General features: G+C 40.4%; 1 protein-coding gene across 2 annotated transcripts in view; it reads left to right on the plus strand.

The window, feature by feature from the left end:
* TEK (TEK receptor tyrosine kinase) overlaps positions 1–17408 on the plus strand; it is a 104894-nt gene that overhangs the window by 34962 nt on the left and 52524 nt on the right. For both annotated transcript variants that reach the window (XM_043486706.1, XM_043486707.1), the window contains exon 2: positions 12502–12813. In XM_043486706.1, coding sequence (XP_043342641.1) covers positions 12502–12813 — 312 coding nt within the window. The remainder of the gene's footprint in view (positions 1–12501; positions 12814–17408) is intronic.

Here is a 17408-nt window from a genome sequence, read left to right on the forward strand (position 1 = left end):
CTTTAGGTAGATATACTCCTAAGTATTTTATTCTTTTTGTTGCAATGGTGAATGGTATTGTTTCCTTATCATCTGCTCTTTATCTTTATAGGCTCACTTGTTCCAGAAGGTTATGTAAATGCATCTATACAGCGTGTAACCTTTTTATATTGGTCTCTTTTGCTCAGCATAATGCCACGTTGTTGCAAGTATTAACCGTTTATCCCTTTTTATTACTGAGTATTATTTTCATTGTTTGGATGTACCACAGCTGTTCATGCTTTTGTCTATTGGAGGACATTTGGGTTTCTCAGTTTGGGGTGATTAGGAATAAATGGAGCTGCTATGACTTCCCTTGTGGCTCAGCTGGTAAAAAATCTGCTTGCAATGCAGGAGACCCTGGTTCAATTCCTGGGTTGGGAAGATCTGCTGGAGAAGGGATAGGCTACCCACTCCAGTATTCTTGGGCTTCCCTTGTGGCTAAGCTGCTAAAGAATCTGCCTGCAATGTGGGACACCTGGGTTCAATCCCTGGGTTGGGAAGATCCCCTGGAGAAAGGAAAGGCTACCCACTCCAGTGTTCTGGCTTGGAGAATTCCATGGACTATAGTCCTTGGGGTTGCAAAGTGTCAGACTCAACTGAGCGACTTTCACTTCACTTTACTTCATAAACATTCACTGTATGATCATCAGTTTTCTTTTTTTTTAATCAGTTTTCTGTAGGGTAAATATGTAGTAGTGGAATTGCTGGCTGATGTAGTAAATGTATACTGAACTTTATAAAAAATGATTAAGCCATTTTCCATAGTGACCGAACCATCCATTTTACATACCACAAGCAGTGATTGTTACAGTTGCTATACATTCTAGCTAGCACTTGATATTATCAGGATTTGTTTGTTCATTTGGGGGCTTATTTTTTTTAGCTTTTCTAATAGGTATGTAGTGGTATCTCACATTGTTTTGTTTAGCATTTCCCTAGTAGATAATGATATTGACCGTCTTTCTCGGTACTTATTTGCCATCCACATATCTTCTATGGTGAAGTGTCTCAGATCTTTTGCTCATTAAAAATATTGAATTGTTTTGAGAGCAATTGTTTTGCTGTTAGGTTTTGAGAGTTTTAAAATATATTTTGGATGTAAGTTGTTTGTCATATATGATTTGCAGATATTTTCTCCCAGTCTGTAGTTTGTATTTTGATATTAACAGTGTCTTTCACAAATCAAAGTTTGAAATGTTGATTAAGTCCAATTTATCCATTTTTTTCTTCATAGATCACACTTTTGGTGTCCTAGCTAACAGCTCGCCTCCTAGCCCCAACATCATGAAGATTTTTCTTTCATATTCCAAAAGTTTTATATCTTTCCACTTTCATTTAATTTTTGTATAAGGTAGGAGGTTTTAGTTTAGGGCTTTGTTGCATATGGATGTCCAATTGTTCCAACACTATCACTGAAGAAACTAAACCTTCTTCACTGAATTATTAGGAGATGGGTTTTTGATATGAACTGATGTAATATGAGTATAATTTAACTGTTAAAAGAGTGAGTTTTAAAATCAGTCTGCCTAAATTTGAATCTCTGTTCTACCATTGATTACCTGTGTGACAATGACCAAGTATTTAACTTCTTTTTGTCTTAGTCTCCTTTTCTGTAAAATAAAGATAATCATAGTACATATTCCATAAGATTCTATGAGAATTAAGTTATTACATATTATTGGTGTTGTTTGGTCACTGAGTCATATGCTACTGTTTGCGATCCCATGGACTTTAGCCCACCAGGATCCTCTGTCTTGCCAGGCAAGAACACTGGAGTTGCCGTTTCCTTTTCCAGTATTACACGTTACACACATGGAATAAGTGACATATAAGAAGTGATGAATTAGGGTTAGCTTTCCTGTAACTTTATAGATATTGTAAGCACGTCCCTCCCGTAAGTGCATTTCCAAGGAAATGTAAAATATTGTGACCATGTGGCTATTTGTGCTATTTGTGTTTTTTCCTCTCTGAATTGCTACTAATTTATTGACTTTTTCACTTGGTCTTTCACCCTCCAGTAGATTAGTCTGAACTTTATTTCATGGTGGTCTCAGGATCCCATAGAGAGGCAGAAAGCAGCAAGCCTAGGGGAAAAGCAGATTGAAAGCCTCTGTTTGTGTCTGTCACATTTGCTAATGTTTCATTGACCAAGCCTAGTCTCATGGCCAAGCCTAGAGTCAAAGGGGAGAGAAGTTAGACTTCATTTCTCAATGGGAAGAAATAGAAATTATTATGACCATTATTTTTCAGTCTACTGTAGTTGGCTGATCATTTTACAAAAGTTTTTGACATTTTCTTTATTGAAATCTTAGTGTTTTCCTTTATGGATTTGCATATAGTAGTGACTTTGGATGACCAGACTATAAGCTTCTTAAAGGCAGAAACCATATTTTGTTCTTTTCTTCACCCACTGAAAGCCCAGCCCATAATACTTATTAAGTAAATGCTTATTGAATAAATTTACTCACCAAAAGCCAGTCCAACTTATTCATTTATTTATCCATTTAGTCCTTCATCAGTGCTTATTGAATAGCTTGTTTATATCAGGGTACTGTGCTAATTGTTAGAGATACAATGGTGGACAATAGGCAAAATAGACTTTTCTCATGGTGCTTAGAGTGAAGCATCATGACTGGTAATGCAACTTAGATAGGGGTTCAAATTCTATCTTCCTACTTCACTGTCACTGGGCATGTTACAGAACATCTCAGTTTGTTTGTTTGTTTGTTTGTTTTTAACCTACAGAATGGAATGTAAATGCCTTCCTTCATGAATTCAAGTGCACAAAGTTTGTAAGGCACCTGGCACAGATTCTGTTACATGGTCTGTAATAAACAATGTTTGATTTCTTCCCAACATGTTATGAAGCCTGCTGAGAATGCTAGCCCTCTTTCTTTGCCAGTCTCTTCTTAGAAATGGTCATGATTCTGAACTTCTTCCATTATAGACTCATTTCTTTGCTTTGCTCTTCTGATAGTTCTCAGTGGGTCATCACTTTAAGCTGTTCTTGATTATTCTCTTTATTGTGCAAGCAAATCAACCCAAATTGCCTTCTTTATTGGAACATGGAGAACAGGACACTTAGGAGTTAAAGAGTTTGTTGAATTCTGTCTTGGACAATAGAAATAGTTGGCTGTGGAAGTGGGTTTGCACATTTATGCATATCTTTTGGCAGCAGAAGGGAAGAAGGGAACTTGGCAGGTGATTGAAGCAGAGGAAGAGCCCAGAAAGAGAAGGTGTCCTGGCTCCGAAGATGGATTCCTCTCACTCCCGATAAATTTTCTGGCAGTGGATAAATATGATTCAATTACAGAGCGTCCCTCCCTCAGGGTGAAATAACAGAAAAGAGTATAAAGCAGCACTGTAAGTTTTGGGGGAAGTTGTGCGGTGGGCAAACCTTACTTCTGGTAATTCCCACTCTGTCTGTCCTGTACCCTTCCCAGCATTTTGGTTGTCTCTTCTTGGTGTGTCTTTCCTCCCCTGGCCTAGGTTCTACTAAGTTTCACAATTCTTCAGGTGTCATCCTGTCAAATTAGTAAATATTCCAAATTCCCTCACATTAAGGATTTGTCCTTTTACCCCACTACCATAGGGTGACAGAAGGGGCCCTGGAGAGAAATTCACACTTGAGGGCTGGCTTTGCCATTAGCCTTTGAATGACTACCAATCTGTCTCTTTTCCAAGGGTCTCAGTTTACCCTTTATAACACGCGAGGCTTGCACCAGGCAATCTCTAAAGTCTTTTCCAGTTTAAACAATCCTAGGTTTGATGGTGCCATGCCTCCTCCAGCCCCACCTTTCAAATGGAATTTGCATGTAAGTGTGTGTTTTGTGAAGTTTCACTGTGCGGACGCTCTATTCCCTGTATAAAATAAAAACTTGCTTGCAAATTGGTGCAAATTCTAATGTTCTAACCAGAACTTATGATATTTATCCTGAATTGAAAATTCCTGGTGTTCACAGGTGGGGAGAGATGCCATTTCCTCCAGCAGGCACACAAGGACCCTCTCTGTCTCTGGGAGGCCGGGGTGGGAAACCGGCATGCCCTTTGGCAAAACTCCTGAGTGAGAACAGTTTGTTGTTAGACACAGCCTAGTCACATCAAGGATGTCCTTGTCTAACTCCCAACTGTGCAATTAAAAAGCTAGCAACTTCCTTTGGTTATGTCCAGCCTTGTGCATTTTGGTATCTTCTCATTAATTGCCCAGTATCTTCTTGGAAGGAAGCATGAGGATGAAGTTATTGCTCAGACTTACTACATACATGAAAGGATACTGGAAACAAAGAAAAAAGATTAATGTATTGGAAACATGCCTGGGAACTGGATTTCTTCAGGAGACACAAAAAGTCAGAGAAGATGTTAAAAATACTTTAACATTGAGTTGCCACATAGAAATGGTGCCAGAAGTTCTTGGAATTCAGGATAAAGAAATTAATGTCTTCTTTAGGGCTTCCCTGGTGGCTCAGATGGTGCAGAATTTGCCTGCAATGCCGGAGACTTGGGTTTGATGCTTGGGTCAGGAAGATACCCTGGAGAAGGGAATGGCAACCCACTACAGTATTCTTGCCTGAAGAATCCCATGGACAGAGAAGTTTGGCAGGCTACAGTCCACGGGGTCGCAAAGAGTTGGACACGACTGAGCCACTAACACTTTCATTTTCACTTAGGATAGATTTAAGAAAGAATATTCTAGTGGTGAGTCCTATTAAACATGTATCCATTCTTCAGAATCCTGCTCAGAAGTCTCCCTTTGGGGGAAAACTTTCTGACTGGTTTCTTGTATTCTTTTTTGCTTTGTCCTGGTAATTCCAACTCTCCATCAGGCCAGATGTCACTTCTTCAGGGAGCCTTAGCTGATTTATAAACCATTCCTCCACACCAGCCAAGTTTGACTAAGTTCACTATTATGCTGTCCCATAGTATAATAATATAATTCTCTCTCATGGTACCTGTCATGGTTCCAGTGTTACATTTATTTATGTGATTGGTTTGCCATGTCTGTCTTCCACATTTGTCTATTTACATATGAGTTAAGATCAGATCTGTTTTAGTAATTACTGTGTCTCTAGGGTCAAGTGCATTACCTTAGCACATGGGAAGTACTCAATAAATTAGTAATTGGATGAATAGATATATAAATAACCTAGAGTATTTTTTTATAGCTGAAGGAAAGTATCCTTTTCTGGACACCCTAAAAAATACCTAAACTAAAATCCAAACAATTCCACCAACTAATCCTGGATAGTTTTGAGGTTCTCTTTGCTTCTTTGGTTCATTGCCAGGGCCTTGAACTTTGGGCCAAGACCTTTTCATTCATTGCCAATTACCTGATTTCAAAAATACTTTGGCTAAGTTAGTGCTCCTTGCCATTTTAAATATTTAGAATTTTAATATATCTGCTACTTGGAAGGAGTTACAAAGGTGAGGCAACCAAGGAGACTCTGGAAAAAATTGAAGCATAGTGAATACCACACTTCCAAGAAATCATATAGACAGTTGTTCTGAAGACATGGTATCCTATTCCAAACACATGTTAGTGAGACTCCATCCAACACCACCGTTCTGAGGTAAAAAGAAGCACAAGGGCATAGCCTCACTATGCAATAACTTAATGTTCTTTTGCTCTTAGCTGGCAAGTGCTTCAAATACATGGGAACTGCATTAATCAAAAGTTGACTCTGCTGTGATGAACTTGTATGTGGGTTCACAAGTTGGAGTCTGCAACTTGTGAGGCAGAGAAATGTATTTTCATTGATATTCATGTTTAACCTTTCATCTTCTTCATCTATAATGTGATGACCTTTGAGGTTTTATACGTTTTATTTAAGAAAGTTCTTTTTTTCCCAAATGAAAACTTATATGGAGCTCAAATGTAAAACAGACAAAAGTTGAGCTGATCAGTGAACGTATACATGTGTGGGAGTGCCTGGAATGCACTCTCTTGATTTCCCCTCCACCCCTCTCAGAAAGTTCTGGAATGCCTTCCTTAGAAAATGAGAAATAACAACTCCTTGAAATACAGTTTGAAAAGCATGACTTTGTCGCTCATTTCTAGTTCAGTATAGTTCTTCAATATGGGTGTAGATTTAAGTCCACAACCCTATTTATGAATGTTTTTAAAGAAAGATATTTTCCACATCTTGGATAGTGGGTCCTTACTCAAAATGTCACCCTAAATTAGAAATCAGTCTCAGAAAAGAACCAAGGTCATTCTGAAGCAAACGGGCAGCTTTGTTCTTTGCAACCTCTGCAAACCAGGAGCACTGCAGAAGCTACAGCTGGGTGACTAGTAAGCAAGATGGACATCAGCCCTTGCAGTCCAGCCACAAGTTTCAGATGATTGGCTGTCATCCAAGCTTCTCATTAGGGGCTTTTCTAGGGAGGACCTTAGCAGAATCAGAAGTCCTTATAGGTTTCATTTTGTGGGTTTCCTAAGAAAGACTTATGAAAACCAGTTATGTTTTGACTGCCTAGATCCGTTTTATTTTTGTTTCCTGTCAGCCACACCTGGTCCATTTTCTAAGTTCTTTCTTAGGGGATTTCTCTTATTTTTACTTGTCCTTAAGTGATTCTATTTTATTTTTGCAAAAGCAGTACTGAATACAAGGAAATCTATACCCAGAAACAAAATTTAAGCAGCAGTTTGTGTGTACCACAGTGAGATTTAGTGAGAAAATTTTACTGCAGAAGGTTAGAGGTGTTCAGTACAGCACACAGAACATATAATGAGCAGAACAACATTCTAGGATACTGCTGGGCTGCAACTGTGATGAACAATATTTGTTAACTCAGCAGACACCCAGCATAGCAGCAAGTATTTCCTTACAAACATGACACACTTTTATGCAAATATTGAAAAGTATTTGCGAAATCTTTGCTGAGGGAAAACAGTATCAATTCCCAAAACATGTATGAAATTCCATACACACCTTACATATAGCAGACTCTTAGCCTTGATTTTTTTTGTCTTTATTTATTTTTATTTTGGCTGTGCCAGATCTCAGTTGTAGCATGAGGGATCTTCAATTTTTGTTGTTTCAGAACGAGAATGAGGAATCTTTTTTTTTGCAGCTTGTGGGATCTAGTTCCCTGACCAGGGATCAAACTTGGGCCCCCTGCATTGGGAGCACAGAGTCTTAGCCACTGGACCCCCAGAGAAGTCTCTTAGCCTTGATATTAGTAGAGTAAGTTGAACTAATGAATGAATTTGATCAGATGACTTCAGTTGATTCTGGTGGAACCAGCCAAAGCCAGTCTCCAAGTGGACTTGGAGAGGATAGTTTTGTAGAAGAAAAGGTGTTGGTGTGGGGACGAACATCCATGTGAGCCCAGGGGGGCTCTGTCTCTGGGCAGTTGTTCTCAGGAAAGTGCCAGTGGTAGTAGATTCTTGATGGCGCCAGTCATGCAGTGGCAGTTACACCTTTCACGGGGCCAGTGGCAGAACCCTTTCAAGAGGCCGCAGGCTACGACTGTCCTTGTGACAGTGGGGCCTCTGCTTCTCTCTGCTCTTTGAAAAGTGAGGTTTGGCCACTCTGTTCCTCCCTTTACTTAAATTTTATTTTAATCAATTTTTTTTCAGCACTATAGAATGACATCACATTTCCTCTCACCAGTCCGCAGTCAAGAGAGAAAGAAAATGCATTATTTGGATGTAATCCAAAAAGATTTGGCTGTGTGTACGCATAAATGATGAGAGACATATATATTTCTCTGGTTCTTGATTCCCTTCCAGATGCACCATTTTTAGGGAAGAGAAAAAACATTTACATTTTTACATTTATTTTTTTTTGCAAGTAAGTAATGTTCAAATGGTTCAAAAGTCAGTCTACATTAAGTGTACAGTGAAAAGTTTTCTTTGCATCATTGTCCCCCAGTGACCTCATTCTCCCCAATGGGTCACCCTTGTTCTTAGCTTCATGAACCACCTTCCCAAAATTCTCTGCTGCTGCTAAGTCGCGTCAGTCGTGTCCGACTCTGTGTGACCCCATAGACAGCAGCCCACCAGGCTCCCCTGTCCCTGGGATTCTCCAGGCAGGAATACTGGAGTGGGTTGCCATTTCCTTCTCCAGTGCATGAAACTGAAAAGTGAAAGTGAAGTCACTCAGTCATGTCTGACTCCTAGCGACCCCATGGACTGCTGCCTACCAGGCTCCTCCATCCATTGGATTTTCCAGGCAAGAGTACTGGAGTGGGGTGCCATTGCCTTCTCCGCCCGAAATTCTCTAGATCTATACAAACAAGAAAAAATATAGGCTTTTATTTTAAGAAAGACAAACATGATTTTTAAAATTCATTCCAGCAATCTGGTAGGTACTTCTTCCCATATCTAAAGCTCATATACAAAATTCTTTTGCTATTTTATGCTATTTCATGGCAGTACAAAGGACAGAGAACTCATAGGTGGAAGAGCGCTTCCTGTAACTGACATGCTAAAGAAGGGTAGCAACCTGTAGTCAAATCCAGACTCTGAGTGTATACAATTTCCCTTTCTTTCCCTGAAAGTAATGAGAGAGAGCCAGGAGGAGCAAAAGGAAAAAGAAACTAGACCCGTACCTAGAAACTATTTGCAGATGCAGTGTGGTTGCCTTTTCAAATCAGCTGCCTTTTCTATTATTTCCTAAAGTCATTAAATAAACCATGGCCAGTGCTGACCCAGTTTGGTGAGTTCAGAGCAGAGCCCTTGGTTTTGGCAAATCATTCAGCTGACCCTAGAAATGTGCCAGGATCTCATTGGAGCTGAAAGAATTACTGTGGAGCTGAAAGAATTACTGTGTTCCCTCTGGGAACATATCTGGACCGAGTGAGTGTGGAAGAAGAGGTGGCACTTGCTGGGAGGCAGGGCTGTGTGTGCGTGTGGAAGGGCAGCTGTTCTCTGGTGTTATTTTGGAGGCTGTAATTCCCCTGCTAGGTTTCCTAGCTCATCCTCTCTTGTGACACTTTTCTTATCCTAACCTCTGTTCCCTCTCTTGAAATCTTAAACCAACGAGGCTAGAAGCAACCTAGATGCTTGAGGGTCAGGCTTGGACAATCCATTCTAGTCAAGTTTTCTGCCCTCAGTGTGTTGAGTTAACCTTACAAGAAAAAAATTACAGCACCAACTCCTACTTAGGTTAAGACTTGACTTTGAAATTCTTCCTAGTGAGTCAGATTAAAATGTATCTCCTAGTAGGATCATCCTTAAAACATCACTGCATATATCAAACATTGGCAAATGCCATTGAAAATTATATGAGGACTTCATGGCAGGCACAGAGCTTGGCATGAGTAGGTCTTGTAGATGAATACCTACTCCAAATCCTCAGCAATGATTGACCACCTTTCTATGGAATTTTGTAAAAACATAACATCTGCTTCCCTACCCACATGAGCTCAGTAATTATCAAAACAGTCTTTTTTCTTTTTATCAAAACAGTCTTTTAAATATGGGCAAGGAGTCAATTTAGACTCAGAAAAGCACTTTCATTTTTTTAAAACAATTATTGAAACATGGTTGATTTACAGCATTGTGTTAATTTTTGCTGTATAGCAAAATGATTCAGTTATACATCTATATGTTCTTTTTTCATTTCTTTTCCATTATGGTTTATCATGAAGTATTGAATATAGTTCCCTGTGCTATGCCATAGGACCTTGTTGTTTATCCATCCTATATATATTAGTTTGCATCTGCTAACCTCAGTGTCCCAGTTCATTCCTTCCTCTCCCCCTCTCCCCCTTGGCAACCACAAGCCTGTTCTCTATATCTGTGAGTCTGTTTCTATTTCCGAGATAGCTTCATTTGTGTTATATTATAGATTCCACATATAAGTGGTATTGTGTGGTATTTGTCTTTCTGGCTTACTTCACTTAGGATGATAATCTCTAGGTCCACTGTTGTTGCTATAAATGGCATTATTTCATTTTTATGGTTAATTAATAGTTCATGGCATGTGTGTGTGTGTGTGTGTGTGTATATATATATATATGTATCACATCTTCTTTATCCATTCATCTGTCAATGGACATTTAGGTTATTTCCATATTTTGGCTATTATAAATAGAAGAAAACTTTCCTTTTTAAACTCATTTTTCTGAAAGTGGGAGCCAAATGAATTGGTGAGATTGAATAAGTCAGATCTGGTATAAAATTTGTCCATCTGTCCATTCATCCATTTATCCAACAGATGCTCATTAAGTCTTACCATCTAAGAAAAGAGAGATCAAGTAAAATAATCACAGATTTTGGTAATCTTTATGAAGGAAGCAAATAGAAGGCTGCCCTGAGGATAGTGGGATGAGAGTGTGTAGATATTATAGATAAGATACGTAAAGAAGACCTCCAAGAGATAGGCATTTAAGTTAAGACCCCAAAGGATGAGAAAAGTTAGCCTTGTGGAGAGTGAAAAAGAGCATTCCAGGCACAGGGGTCACCACATCCAAAGGCTTTGGGGTATGAAAGCCCACAGTACAGCTAAGGGATTGAAAGACCAGTGAGAACTGGAATTCTAGCTCTGAGTTAAAATAAGCTACTCAATCTTTTGCACCCTCATTTCTTTATATTTAAAAATGAGATAGTAGGCACATACCTCCTGGGGTTGTTTGGAGAATTTGATGACTATTAAATGAGGTAACACATAAGCTACTTGAATAACTTTCCACCTACACAAAGATCTCTGGGACTCCACTAGACCCTGTCAGCTGATGTGTTTGACCTGTCTAGTCTCCTGATCATTTTTTTATAGACTTGAGAATCAGTCATCACTGGAGCCAGAAAACATCCTCCATCCCGGGTGTTTCTGCATTCACCAAGAGGAGAGACTAGGCAAGATTCCATTGACTTATCTTAGAAACTTTGGAAATGAGAATAGAAAGGGAGAGGGAAAGAGGAAGATGGAGAGCGAGAAAGTGAAATGAGAGGGTTTTCTTTTTGTGAAAGTGCTTTATCACTATTTTGAAAGTCAGGTAGAATTTTGTTTTTACATTTGGGGAGATTTGAGGTTTGGGACTAGGTGTTCAGAAAACAGAATAAAAAGAAATGAAATAGTCATCATTGAGTACCCCATATATTACAGACACGGTTCTCAGAAGGTTATGTATTTTATTTCATTTAATCTTTACAAGAATCCTGCAAGACAGGTCTTTGTCATCGTTCTGTCACTCAGTCATGTCTGAATCTTTGTGACCCCATGGACTGCAGCATGCCAGGCTTCCCTGTCCTTCCATCTCTTGGAGCTTGCTCAAACTCATGTCCATCGAGTCAGTGATGCCATCCAACTATCTTGTCCTCTGCCATTCCATTCTCCTGCTTTCAATCTTTTCCAGCATCAGGTCTTTTCTAATGAGTTGGCTCTTTACATCAGGTGGCCAAAGTATTGGAGTTTCAGCTTTAACTTCCAATGAATGTTCAGGACTGATTTCCTTTAGGATGGACTGGTTGGATCTCCTTGCAGTCCAAGGGACTCTCAAGAGTCTTCTCTAACACCACAGTTCAAAAGCAGCAATTCTTTGGCACTCAGCCTTCTTTATGGTCCAACTCTCACATCCATACAAGACTACTGGAAAAACCATAGCTTTGACTATACAGACCTTTGTTGGCAAAGTGGTATCTCTGCTTTTCTTTTTTTTCTGCTTCTTAATACATTGTCTACGCTTGTCAAAGATGAGGCTCAGGGGGAAATGCAGAGTTCACTCCATTCCTCCCTCACCTTGTAGAATTTATTATGGAATCAGACAATACCTTGCTAATGATGAGAGTCTATAAAGTTAGCATATGGTGTATGTATTTGACATATTTCTTTAGAATACTTTATTATTGGGATGTGTGCTAAGTCTCTTCAGTCGTGTTTGACTCTTTTCAACCCCATGGACTATAGCCCTCCAGGCTCCTCTGTCCACAGGATTCTCCAGGCAAGAAAACTAGAGTGGGTTGCCATGCCCTCCTCCAGTGGATCTTCCCAACCCAAGGATTTAACCCTTGTCTCTTATGTCTCCTGCATTGGAAAGCAGGTTCTTTACCACTAGCACCACCTGGGAAGCCCCAGTTATTGGGATTGAACCACATTATCACTAATTGATTAATAATTATCATAAATAAGATAATAATAATTATAAATAGTGATAATTAATGATAGCTCATAATAAAAATAATAAAGCCATTATCATGAATTTGTCTCCACACTTGCTGAATACTTAACTATGTCTCAGGCACTGTAGTGGTAAAGATACCTTGTGCAAAGCTTGTTTGGGGAATGGAGAATGAGTGACAGTCCATTACAGTGCAGTGGGGTAAGAGTGGTTAGCAGGGCCTAGGTGACAAAGTCTTGATGCCATGGTAAAGAGTTTCAGATTTTGTCCAATGGAAGATAAGCACATGATCAGAGTAGCATTTTAGAAAGACTTGTTCACACAGTTATTCTTAGACAAAGCTTTGTGAAACTACCTTATTCTGTGGGGCCATGTTAATAACCTTCCTTATACATTATGTTCCCTCCTTCCTTTTAGCAACAGTGGATGGTGCCATGGACCTGATCCTGATCAATTCCCTACCTCTTGTGTCTGACGCTGAGACATCCCTCACCTGCATTGCCTCTGGATGGCGCCCCCATGAGCCCATCACTATCGGAAGGGACTTTGAAGCCTTAATGAACCAGCATCAGGATCCACTGGAAGTGACTCAAGATGCGACCAGAGAATGGGCTAAAAAAGTTGTTTGGAAGAGAGAAAAGGCCAGTAAAATCAATGGTGCTTATTTCTGTGAAGGGCGAGTTCGAGGACAGGCAATCAGGATACGGACCATGAAGATGCGCCAACAAGGTAACATGCCTCTTAGTTGTGAGCAGATGAGGTCTACTGAGACACATGCCTGCCTCTTGTCTTGGCAGCTGCTCACTCAGGCTGGGCATGAGCTACCTGAGTGTGGAGTTTGAAGACCTTGTCTGCCTCTTTCCAGGAGTTGCTATCTCTAGCGCACAGAGCATTAGTGATAAGAGATCATTCAGTCCAGCTCTCTCATATATACCCCTTTCACTAGACATTGTGCCTAGTTCATGAAATGAAATGAAAATATATACCACATGTTCTACTGAGGACTCCATGGTCCTGATGGAGATCTGGACATGTTACATGTATATAATGTGATTCACAGCAATGAAGACAGCTGTCCACTGCCAACTCAATTTAATTAGTTACTTGGTGTATTAGTTATCTTTTGACATGGTAATTATGTGTAACACACAACTGAAATCACAGAGGCATACTATAATCAACAGCCCAAGGTTGCGTGTCTAAGTCAGCTGGCTTGATGCGGTGGCTCTGCTGGTCTTGATTGGGTGGGTTTCTCAAGTGTATGGATGTTGGATGGCTGTAAGTTTATTAGTCTGGCGTTGCTTGGGCCTCCTTGGCTCTGTTCCAGCTGACTGTTAACCTGTTAGCAAACTAACCTAGGTATATTCTCATGGAGACGCCAAGGGTACAAGACAGCAAGTGGAAACACATAGGGTTTCTTGAAACCTAGCCTCAGTGTATGCCCTCATTTCTGCCTCATTTTTATTGCTCAAAACAAGTCAAAGAACCAAGCTAAAGTCCAGATGGGAGGGCACTACACAATTAAACAGCCAAGATTTTGGATACAAGGAGGGGTGAAGAATTGGGACCTTTTTATAGGCTGCCATTCTTGTTAGATCGTGGTTTAATTTTAGCAGTCGAGACGGAGGATGTCAAGAGCCTTCTTATGGCTGATCCATGTTGATGTTTGGCAGAAACCAACCACAATGCTGTAGAGCAATTATCCTTCAATTAAAAGTAAATGAATTTAATTATAGAAAAAAAGAAGAGTATTACTCCCTGCTATGCCTCACAAGGCAGTGATGTGATGGCAGTGGGTCACCCAAAGAAAAATAGAAGTAGGTACAAGTTGTATCTTTGGGCCAGTCCACCAAACTCATGGTAGTTGGAGGAGATGTCATTGTGAACATTGTTTAATGACTCTGCTCTGCCCTAAAGCAGCAAGATTTTAAGATCAAAGTGATAAAACCATTATTCATCAAAAATGAGGAAAACGGCTTTCTTCGCAAAACCCTGATATTCACCTTTAAGTGACACCAGGCGAGTGGGAAAAATGCACAACAGAAATTCCCAGGAATGCAGCTCTCCAGTGAGGGAAGAGAGGTTGAACAAAGGGATGTGAGGTGTGCCAAAGCTATCATGGCTGAAGTCGACTCTGTTATTTTTCAAATGTGGCATCTGGGATTTGACTTGTATTAAGAGTTATGTCCTTCCGCGGATATGTCCACATTCTGAACAAAGATGATCTGAGATTTGTGCCCCAGTGGCCTCACAGGAATGAAATGAGAAATGCCTTTTCTGGGCTGTCTTGGAAATGTATAAATAGGAAACCATAGAGCATATTAAACCAAAACATTGGGAGTCTAAAAACAATTATAATGATCCCTCCAAAGTGAGAGTCCTGGTCAGCACAGGTAAAGGATAGTTTAAATTCATTTAGTTAAATGAGGCTAAGGCAGGCATGGATAGTGACAAACAGTGGAAAGAAGGTGGTTTTTTAGACTTATATTCACCTGAGTTTAATTATTTTTCTACTACTTACCAGTTGTATGACCTTATTCAACTTCTGTTGGTCTCATTTTTAATCATCTGTGAAATGGGTATATCTTCAAAAGTGTCTTAGGTTTTAAATAAGAATAAGATGGTACATGCAAGAAGCCAGCTCCCATGAGTGTAAGATTTGATTTACACGGTAGCTATGTTCCTGAAAGCCCGTGTAAAGTGAGATATTGCAGAACAATTTACATAATAATAACAATAGCCATTTGTAAATGGTGGGAAAGGGATTTGATGCCAAGTAGTCTGGCTTCAGAGCCTGTATTGTGCTACCCTTTCCACTCGCACTTAAGGTTAACAACCCTCCCCCATTCTTGAGCACTTGTTTTGTAAAGTACAACAACTCTAATGGAAACCCCAGAAAGCAACCTAGAGCACAGAGACATGGGGGTGAAGGTCAGTCAGACGTGGGGGTGAAGGTCAGTCAGACATGGGTTTGAGCCCAGCTCTGTAACCGCTGGTCTAACCCAGCGCAAGTTACTTAACTGAAATCGTAGTTTGCTCATTTGAAAAATAAATGGTGATAGAGACTTTACCACATACGTTTGAGGATCAAATAAAAGCACCAGCATTATCTGGCTCACACTAGTTAAAGTTGCTCAGTTGTGTCCGACTCTTTGCAACCCCGTGGACTGTAGCCCACCAGGCTCCTCCGTCCATGGGGTTCTCCAGGCAAGAATACTGGAGTGGGTTGCCATTTCCTTCTCCAGGGGATCTTCCCAACCCAGTGATCGAACCCAGGTCTCCCTCACTGCAGGCAGACGCTTTAACCTCTGAGCCACCAGGCTCACACTAGATGTTCAATAATTATCATTATTTAGTGCCTTGGAATGAGCAGTAATTTAGTGGAACTGTCACTTTTCCCATTCAATTATGGAAAATTGTAATATCAGCTGTCGACATAATTGTGGAGGTTTAGACAAAATAGAAAAATAGGTAGTACGTTCTCTCCTATATTTGAATAGCATCATATCAGGCTGTTGAACTGATTTTCTTTGATTGACCATGCAGTGGCTAAAATATGGTGCAAAGAAAGTGATATCTTTTATGGTAAGTCAAGAAAACCTCCAACACTATGTCTTCATGACACTATTAATTCCCTACTAAAACTTCTTGGGAACTCAGGAGCGCCTGTCTAGGGACACAGCAGGATAGAATAAACACCACTATATTCCTGCTTGCTGCTGACTCGTGTATCTGGGGAGGAAGTGGAAAATCCATTTGAGATGTGGCAAAACACAGCTTAAACTGGCTCGCGTAGTCCAAATGGCCGAATGGCCGAAGGATTTTTTTTTGTTTTATCAATGGTATCATCCGAAAAAGTCAAAAGCAGTTTGTTCAAACCTCCTTGAAAATTGCGTTTGGGGGTAGGGAAGTATAAATGAAGTTTGAAACATTTTCACATCCAAATATCTGTTTCAGAGTATTCTATCAGAGGACAGCTATGTTATTTTTCTTCCTATTTTCATTTGAGAAATAGCTTTAAGAACATGCAGTTTCCCAAACATGATTTATGAAGTTGACAGATTTGCCATTTGTATCTGAATAACTCAAATGAGCATGTTAAAAATACAAAGTAAATAGAAAAATTAGAAATCAGATTCATTCATGTATTCTCTCCACAAGTATTCCTAAGCCTCTATTTCTGCCACACATGGGAGGTACATTGATGTTAACATTTCTTAAATACTTATTATGCGCCTGACATCTCCCTAGCAACTTTTTATACACATTGCTGTGTAATTGAATCATTAGCAAATGCATATCTGATGAGGACCATTATGATTTCCTATTAATAGATAAACATTATAACTATTGTAGCTTAGAAGCATTTACATACCTGGTTCCCCACGTTGGACCTGGGAAGGTGTACTGCAGCCAGATCCCAGAGCCAAGACCCTACCCGCCACCCGGTGCTGCCCTCCAAAACCGCCATGAGCCTGCCCTCCTGGAATGCCCAGTCCAGTAGGAGAGAGACACTTTGCGTGGAGCTGTAATTGGGAAGGGCAGAGCATACGGGAGGATAGTACTAGGGCAGTTAACCTGGACTCCTAGATGTGAGAGTTGGACTATAAAGAAAGCTGAGTGCCGAAGAATTGATACTTTTGAACTGTGGTATTGGAGAAGACTCTTGAGAGTCCCTTGGACAGCAAGGAGATCCAACCAGTCCATCCTAAAGCAGATCAGTCCTGGGTGTTCATTGGAAGGACTGGTGTTGAAGCTGAAACTCCAATACTTTGGCCATCTGATGCAAAGAGCTGACTCATTGGAAAAGACCCTGATGCTGGGAAAGATTGAAGGCAGGAGGAGAAGGGGATGACAGAGGATGAGATAGTTGGATGGCATCACCGACTCAATGGACATGGGTTTAGATAAACTCCAGGAGTTGGTGATGGACAGGGAGGCCTGGCGTGCTGCGGTTCATGGTGTCGCAAAGAGCCGGACACAACTGAGTGACTGAACTCAACTGAACCTGGATTCCAGGATTCTGGGAGGCCCCTGGAAAAAGTGATGTCTCAACGGAGACTGATGAATAAGTAGGACTTGGTGAGACACAGGGAAAGGGAAGAGAAGGGAGAAAGTGGATATGAGTGATCACATAGTCTGTTTGTGGCACTGAGCACAGTTCAGAATGGCTGGAAGTGAGAAGTAAGGACATGGGCCTAGGGGAGGATGATTCTGGAGTGCTGATGTCTGGAACAAGGGTGGAGGTCTTAAGTGTGTGTCTCAACTTTCACGCTTACTCATGGTCAGGAGGCCTTCAAGAAGGGACTTAGTCACCCTTAACT

The sequence above is a fragment of the Cervus canadensis genome, chromosome 14 (genome assembly GCF_019320065.1).
Source record: "Cervus canadensis isolate Bull #8, Minnesota chromosome 14, ASM1932006v1, whole genome shotgun sequence".
NCBI classification, from domain to species: Eukaryota; Metazoa; Chordata; class Mammalia; order Artiodactyla; family Cervidae; genus Cervus; species Cervus canadensis.